The sequence below is a fragment of the Gekko japonicus genome, unplaced genomic scaffold (genome assembly GCF_001447785.1).
Source record: "Gekko japonicus isolate JY-2015 unplaced genomic scaffold, Gekko_japonicus_V1.1 scaffold3097, whole genome shotgun sequence".
NCBI lineage: Eukaryota > Metazoa > Chordata > Lepidosauria > Squamata > Gekkonidae > Gekko > Gekko japonicus.
In genome coordinates, this window is record NW_015175458.1 from 48,181 (window position 1) to 56,850 (window position 8,670).

At 50.8% G+C, this 8,670-nt stretch overlaps 1 protein-coding gene across 1 annotated transcript in view; it reads left to right on the plus strand.

Annotated features, from left to right (window-relative positions):
• The window catches only part of PRDM12 (PR domain containing 12), a 35,077-nt gene extending 33,592 nt beyond the window's left edge, over positions 1-1,485 (plus strand). The window contains exon 5 of the mRNA XM_015425905.1: positions 1,103-1,485. Coding sequence (XP_015281391.1) covers positions 1,103-1,485 — 383 coding nt within the window. The remainder of the gene's footprint in view (positions 1-1,102) is intronic.
• The last annotated feature ends 7,185 nt before the right edge of the window (positions 1,486-8,670 follow it).

Below are 8,670 nucleotides of genomic sequence, written 5' to 3' on the forward strand. Positions count from 1 at the left end.
CCACTGGAGTGTTTTGGATTGCTAGCTATGGGGGGGGGCGTGCAGATCTGTCCTCGCAGAAGAGGGAGAGCTTGTACCTGAATAAAACCTGGTCTTAAAAGTGCCACTGGACTGTTTTGGACGGGGGGGGGGCTCTGCAGCTTACCTGGCTGCTTCTTGCTCTGACCGAGGGCTGCTGGGAGCAGGGGGTGGGGCTTGTTGCATGTGCCCGCCCCCTGGGCTCTTTACTGCCGGAGCTCCGCTCCTGTGCACTCCTGCAGGTAATGACCCCTGGCGACCCTATGAATCAATGACCACCCCCCTGAAAAACGGATGTGAACTGAGGGCCTTTGTGGCTTCCTTGTGTGAGTTCATCCACCTCCTGTTGGGTCTTCCTCTTTTCCTGCTGCCTTCCACTTGTCCTCGCATAACTGTCTTTTCCGGTGACTCTTGTCTTCCCGTGATGTGACCAAAGTACAATACCCTCAGTTTAGTCCATTTAGCTTTCAGGGGAGAGCTCAGGCGTGATTTGATCCAGAACCCCCTTATGACTCTTTTGGGCCGTCAACGGTATCCGTGAGACTCTCCTCCAACACATTTCAGAGGAATCCCCTTTACTAGGGTGTGTGTGGCCCTAGTAAAGGTAATGTAATCAGTAGTTGTACAAATGTAAACCGCTCAGAGCCCTTAGGGGGTGAGTGGTCTATAAATTGAAAGTTAAATTAAAAAAAAAATTCCTGTGAGCTCTGTTCGTTGTGCAAGGAGTTCCCTGCCTGGATAGATGATGTGCCTGTGAGCTGGGGCAAATTCTTCTTTTGCTGTATCTTGACTGCCCCTTGGAGAGAGCTGTGGATACAGCAGGTGATGTTTCCCAAGGTTCTCTTTGTTTCTGTGTCTTCCCTGTGAGCTGATAACTTTGGCTATGGCTGGATTTCTGGCAGCAGCAGGGATGGAAACAGAGGGTGGTATTTGTAAGATCGGCTCTGTCATTGGATTGTTAGATAAAGACCTATCTGCTTATTCAGGGATGTATCTATATTGCCATTATGGTAAAACGGCAGGAGAGAAGCACAGCTTGTTGTCGCTGGGAATGACGTTTTTTCCTTTCTCCGTTGGCATGCAGAGGACTTCCACGTGGTAGAAGCAGGTGCCAGCAGCACCGGGCGCATGCGCTGTGTCATCTGCCACCGTGGATTCAACTCACGCAGCAACCTACGGTCCCACATGCGCATCCACACTCTGGACAAGCCCTTCGTCTGCCGCTTCTGCAACCGCCGCTTCAGCCAGTCCTCTACCCTGCGCAACCACGTGCGCCTCCACACCGGCGAGCGCCCATACAAATGCCAGGTCTGCCAAAGTGCCTACTCCCAGCTGGCTGGGCTGCGTGCCCATCAGAAGAGCGCCAGGCACCGGCCACCAAACGCCTCCCTGCAGTCGCACTCTCCCACCTTGCCTGTGCCGCACACCACCTCCCTGGCTCACCACATCCCGACCATGGTGCTGTGAGGAGAATGTCATTTGACACGGCTGCCACATCGCGAACTGGTTGGCACCGACCCATAGATGTGGGGGAAGGGGGCTGGGGATTCATGGCGGATCGTTCAAGCAGTGGCCTTGAGCTGTGACGGCTAAATGGAACCTCCATGCACAAAAGCAGTGCACCTCTGAGAAAGAGGGGGGCCGGCTATCGCCTTCTCGGCCTGCTTGGGAGGTTCTGAGTGGCTGTTTGGGAGCAGAACGCTGGGCTTGGCGGACTTTCGGTCTGATCCAGGAAGGGCAAAGGAGCGGAGGAGGAGGAGTTCGGGGGAGGCGCCACCCCCCCCCCTGCTTGGGGTGGGCGGGATCTTGGCCTATTGCATTTTACTTGGGGATACAAGGAAAGAAATCTCCAGAGCGCTTCCAGAGTCTCCATCCAATGCTGCATCTCCTTGCATTTTGTGGTAGGAGACCAGGCAGAATCGGAGGGCGAGACGGGGCAGGGCGGCGGGGGGGGGGTGGGGGCCAAGGCGGGGGAACAGAGAGAACCGGGTTAAAGTGATGCCGGAAAGGGGGGGGAGGAACAGTGTGTGTGGGGGAAATCCACACAATTATTTGGGGGGCTGTTTAGCGAGATGCAACAAGAATGCAATTAAGCAGCCCGGTTGATTGATTAAAAACCTTTTGCGCTATTAAAGAGGTCCCAAGAAGTTACTGGGCAGCAGCTTGGGGGGGGGGGGAAATGATGGATTGTTTTTATACAGAACTGCAGCAGCAGGGGTCATCTACAAAAGGGCGTGTCCTCCATCCTTCCCCCCTTTCTTAGAAGAGCCCCCCCCTGCTTTCTGACATGCAAGAGGGGAGGCCTCTTCTGAGACAGGGCTTGCTGCAACAGACCAGTGCATTGCCCAAACACAAGGTAAAGACGCTGGTTTTCTTCCAAACTCTGATTTCCTGCCTGTGCGTGGAGCATTTCCCCCAGCTGGGCCAGAAGACCAGAAATGAGTCTTGCTAGGAAGAAAATCAGCCGGGGATGGGGGAGGATCAGCAAGGGAATATGGGCATCCCGTCCAATGCTCCCTCTAAGCTGTGGAGTCTTGTGAGCGGAAATTCTACTTTGTGGGCTACTGGCATTAGAGTTGTCAGCAAGAGATTTGGCTGCTGCATAAATTAGTCTGCTCTGGAGCCATCCTTCCTGAGCCAAGGCAAAAATGTGTGAGCCAGAGGCTAAGAAACTGTGAGCCAGCTCACACTAACTCAGCTGAGAGGGAGCACTGGTCCTGTCTCACCCACCCATCTTGCCATTGCATTCCCCATCACATGGAGACTCCCGTGCCTCTCGTCTGCAGAGATGATGTCTAGTTTGGTCCTCTCGACACCTGTGGCTGTCTCAGCTCCCCGTCTGCAATATGGAAACAGGAACACTGACCCGCCTTACGGGGCTGTTGTAAAGCTTACCAGAAGCTAATGGGTGTGAAGTGCTTTGAATATGCACGGGCAGAATACATCGGTTAAGTATTCTTATTTTTACATGTGATTGTATCCAGACTTGTATTTCCTCTGTGCTTCCAGCTGGAAATGGTACAGTCCCGGAAAGACTTTACTGTGTGATGCTGATGAATGTATATAGAGAATGTTGGAAATTTGGTGCCTCTCAAACACAACCAAGTAGCTGCTGACAGTCTGTGATTTACTTGCAAATGTTACAGGGTTGCCCAGCCTCCAGGTGAGGCCTAAGATCTCCCTGAATTGCAACTGGTCTCCAGATGACAGGGATCAGTCCCCCTGGAGAGAATGGCTACTATGGAGGGTGAACTCTATGGCATGATGCCCCGCTAAGGTCCCCCCCCCTTCCTATTCCTCACCCTCCCTAGGCTCCACACCCCCTCAAATCTCCCAGAATCCCCCAACCCAGGTTTGGCGGCCATAACCAATGCTCCCTCTAAACTGTGGAGTCTTGTGAGCAAAAATTCTACTTTGTGAGCTGCTGGCATGAAAGTTGTGAGCGAGCGATTTGGCAGCTGCATAAATTAGTTTACTCTGGAGCCACATCCTTCCTGAGCTGAGCTAAACGTGTGTGAGCCGGGGATTAAAAAAACCTGTGAGCTAGCTCACACGAACTCAGCTTAGAGGGAACACTGTCCCTAATCCAAATGGATACATCTGTTTTACTCCCTGCTTACCGTCTGAGATCTTACCCCCATCTATACCCTGCTTTCTTCCCTATGGTTAATGCTGGGTGGTTAAAGGTAGCCAGAGAATCATAATTTCACTCTCTTCTCAGAAACGGTACCAGTGGCCACCTTTGGCACCTCAGAGACCTCTGGGGTAATCGTCCAATTCTGGGGGAGGGGGGGCGTGGCTCTTTCATACCTGCCTGCTACTCTGCTCCCATCCAGGTGAGATCCGATTACCCCAGAAAGGTCTCTGGGATATCCCCACATTTCCTGGTGGGAGTGGACCGGTTAAGCACCTTTGGTTGGAGATGGACCCTCTGCCGGGCTTTGGGCAGGTGCTCTTCCCTCTTGTCCTTGATGCTGACCCCAGCTTGGTCCTCTGTGAACAAGCTGTCCAAGGAGAAGAACAAAGTTTGAGTCCAGTGGCACCTCGAAGACGAACAAACTTTAATTCTTCAGAAGTGTACCTGCTCACGAAAGCTTAGGCCCAGAATTAAACATTGTTGGTCTTAAAGGTGCCTCACTGGTCGCCAACTTTTTTCTGTTGCTTCAGACCAACACGGCTGCGCCCACCTGAAGTTCTCAGAGGAGTTTTATGCATATCCATATCATCCTGTCTCTCTCCTCCCTTCTCTCTTCATGTGAAGCAAGCCAATGAGTCACAGTCTCTGGCGTGCGCACAGCCTAGCAGACAGCACCGAAAACCAGTTTGTTCCCAGTTTGCAATCTGGTTTTGCAGAGCAGATGATGGTTTCCTAGCATCCATGGTTGTAACGAATTAGCTCATGGTGCAAAGGGGAAGAAGGGCCGGGGGAGGCGGGGGTTTCACCAGCACACCTGAGGGACCCTCCAGGTTTATTTGAAGAGCACCACATCACAGTTTGCCATTCCATCAGAACCCAGCATATGTGCCCCGATGTGTGAGGCTTATTTCCCATAAGCACTTCACCTGCTTGCTGTTCTAAAACTGAAAGCCCCACTGAGTTCCTCTGCAGAGTTTTTAAAAGTCCTCTGGTTCCTCCTAGAGAGTGTAGGTGTGAGCCGACCGCCACGTCCCTGAAGTCCTGGCCACGTTCTCTTCTGAAGCCCCACCAAAACCCCCACGTCCAACCAAGGAGAAGGAACTTTCTTTCCGCTTTTAAAGTATCGATGATGCTGACGGTATTGGTCATACCGATCCCAGTTAGTAAGGAGAAGCTGTATCAAATTGTTGCAGACGGTGTTCGGACTTCCAGGAAATGGTCACTTTAACCCTGTAAATACTTCGTATAAAACGCTATGTACAAAACTTTGATATTATATATTATTTGACTGTATCATGTACACAGCTGTATATATCTTTGTACCTCTCTTGCTCTCTTGTATTCGAAATAAAAAAAAGTTACTGGTGACAGACAGTGGTGCCGTGTTCTGTGCTGGGTCATTCTGTGTCATAGGGTATTTTTATTGAGAGCTGATGGCCCTAATATGGTATAGTGGTTAGGAACATGGATTCTAATCTGGGAGAACCGGGTCTGCTTCTCCATTTCTCCACATGCAGCTGCTGGTGTGAGTCTGGGTCAGTCACAAGTTCTTTCAGGGCTGTTCTCAAAAAACGCTCTCTCAGCCCCACCTACCTCACAGGGTGTCCGTTGTGGAGAGGGGAAGGGAAGGAGATTGTCAGCCACTCTGAAGTTCCAATCCAATCTCTTCTCTTCTTCTAATCTTGTTTATAATGCTTTCACACATGCTGAATAATGCACTCCCAATCCACTTTCAATCCTCTTCGCAACTGGATTTTACTGTGTGAAATAGCAAAATCCACTTGCAGACAATTGATAATACACTGGGTTGAGGGCATCATTAGAGTTGTTTGAATGCTGGGTGAGGACTCAGAAGACTTGAATTCAATTTGCCACATGGTCATGAGTGACTCTGGGCCAGATGTTTCCCCTCAGCTTGACTTAACTCAGAAGGCTGGTGTGAAGATAAAACAGGGTGTGAAGAAGAAGAAGAAGAGATTGGATTTATACCCCGCCCTTCACTACCCCAAGGTGTCTCAGAGCGGCTTACAAGGTGCCGTGTTCTGTGCTGGGTCATTCTGTGTCATAGGGGTTTTTTTATTGAGAGCTGATGGCCCTAATTTGGTGTAGTGGTTTGGTGTAGTGGTTAGGAATGTGGATTCTAATCTGGGAGAACCGGGTCTGCTTCTCCACATGCAGCTGCTGGTGTGAGTCTGAGTCAGTCACAAGTTCTTTCAGGGCTGTTCTCAAAAAACGCTCTCTCAGCCCCACCTACCTCACAGGGTGTCCGTTGTGGAGAGGGGAAGGGAAGGAGATTGTCAGCCACTCTGAAGTTCCAATCCAATCTCTTCTCTTCTTCTAATCTTGTTTATAATGCTTTCACACATGCTGAATAATGCACTCCCAATCCACTTTCAATCCTCTTCGCAACTGGATTTTACTGTGTGAAATAGCAAAATCCACTTGCAGACAATTGATAATACACTGGGTTGAGGGCATCATTAGAGTTGTTTGAATGCTGAGTGAGGACTCGGAAGACTTGAATTCAATTTGCCACGTGGTCATGAATTTCACCAGGTGACTCTGGGCCAGTTGGTTCCCCTCAGCTTGACCTAACTCAGAAGGCTGGTGTGAAGATAAAACAGGGTGTGAAGAAGAAGAGATTGGATTTATACCCCGCCCTTCACTACCCAAAGGTGTCTCAGAGCGGCTTACAAACTCCTTTCCTTTCCCCTCCCCACAACAGACACCATGTGAGGTAGGTGGGGCTGAGAGAGCTCTGACAGAAACGGCTCTTTTTCAAGGACAGCTCGTCAGAACTACGGCCTGCCTAAGGTCATCCAGCCAGGTGCAAGTGGAGGAGTGGGGAATCAAACCCGGTTCTCCCAGATTAGAGTCCGCGCACTTCACCACAACACCAAACTGGCTCTCCATGGACATCCTCTGAGTGCCTCAGAGGGAGGGTGGGCTAAAAATGCAGTCAAGGGGTCGGGGACCAGTGGTCAGATCTCCTGACCTGTAGTAGCTCAGCCTTAATAGGAATTGGGGGGGGGAGTGCAGCATCAGGGGAGGGCCCACAAGGGAGTTAGGCAGGGGTGTATGTTGGCACCAGCTCTCTTCAACTTCTACATTAGGAAAAGACGATTCCAGGATCCCTATCAAGACCCCCCCACACATACCTGTGATTGCTGCTTTAGGGTCAAACTAAACTATGACGTGTGCACGCACATGGAAGCTTACACCCAGATGTCTGGGGGTGGAGGTCCCAGCCTCACCCCCGCACTCACAAACCTTGAAGGGAGCCAGATGGTTGTTGAGAGAGAAAAAAAGGAGGCAGCGTATCGCAGCTCGGGGAGGCATTGCCGGCATCTCCCAGGCCCGCAGCTTGATCACAGGAAGGACTTACGGGGTGGGGGGGGAGGGCAGAGGTTGTCCGCAGAGACAGGGAAACGGTCGACAGGAGCTCAGGCGGTGAAGGGAGGTTAGAAACAGGTATGTCGGCCTCACCCCACGCTGAAGGTAAGGCTAGGGAGCAGGCTCAAGGAGAAAGTGAGAGCAACCAGGCCTGTAGCGATGGTGGGGCTTTTAGGGGCTCCGCCCTCTTTCTTAAAGGCACAGCCCCACAAGAATTTATCCTGTAAATGCTTTTTTCAATCATTTTAAAACATTTTTTTAAAAAAGGCATGTGCTCCTTTAAGCAGCGTGGGGAGCTGTAGTTGACTAATTCCCACCCTGAGGAAGGGGGTTGGAGTAGGTGACCTCTAGGATACCTTCGACCTGTGTCAGGAAACTCCTCTCCTTTCAGAGGGTCTTTCTGCCTAAGCGTTAGCTTTCTTGACTCTAGAAATCATCACCCCCACCTGCCGGCTTGTTATCAGAATTCTTGCTTAGGCTGGCAGAAGGGATTAACTTGCAGCAGCTTGAGAACTGTCATCTAAAGTGGTTGACAGCTCGCAATTGAGAGATCTAGCCTGGCAACAGCTTTCAATGGGCTAAATGGCTTTTCTTTCTGCACCGAGGACTTCTGCCCACCAGAAAAAAGTTTGCCCCACAAGCCACAAAATCCTGCCTGAGGGCAACCCGTTGGGAGCAAGGATGGGCTGCCAGCCAGATTCTTACGGGGGGAGGAGGAGAGGGATTGGATGGTTTGGTGGGGCCTCACCCTGAAGGGGAAAACTTAAGCAGGGAGCTGAGGACTGGCCGGAGAGGAAGAGTGTGGGAGAGACCCAGAGGACTAGGGAGAGCAATGGGGAACCTGCGAGCAGGAGAGGGGGACCAGGCCCGCAGCCACGGTGGTGCAAAAAGGGACGGTGCCCCATCAATCATTTGTCATGCTCCTCCAATCAGCATTACAGGTTGGTCTGAAATCTGTCACACATCTTTCAGGTGAAAATTTTCTATGTAAAAAAGGAGCTGAGGTAAAAATTTTGAATCCTGTTATAAATTTTCCAAGGGTGAATTCTCTCTGCAATTGGCTAGAACAGAATTTGCAGTTAGCAGGGCTGAAGGGTCCTGATGTTAAAAGCCTGCAGGGGTGTTGGGTGGCACCGTCAGAAGCCTTGAGTTAGGGATTTACAGAGAAAAGATGGTGGGATTTACAGTTTCAGGTTTCAGTAACTGGAAGATGCTATCACATTTCTTTAATTCTGCAAACTATGTCAAACAGTTGCTTTGAAGAGCATTTTTTTAAAAGCTTATACAGGACAGGACTGTAGCCTGTGCCACACTGTACGCTATGTATTATTGATTTGTTGTATTCTATCATGCTCTTAGAGCATTGTTTTCATTTTTTGTCATTCCATTTTCTGCAGTGCTTAACAGTGGCTGCGGTCACACGGAGCATCAGCCACGCTACAGAGACGAAAGATAGGCGGATTTTCGGGCGCGATCACAGCGCCACATCTGGGAAGTGTAGAGCTCCCGTGGCGAACCCGAGGCTTCCCGCTGAAGATGTGGGGTAAAAAACTAGTACCTCCAAGGTACTAGTTTCTGGAAACCGCGGGGCAAGGGCGGGCGTCTGATCGCGTTTCCGGTGG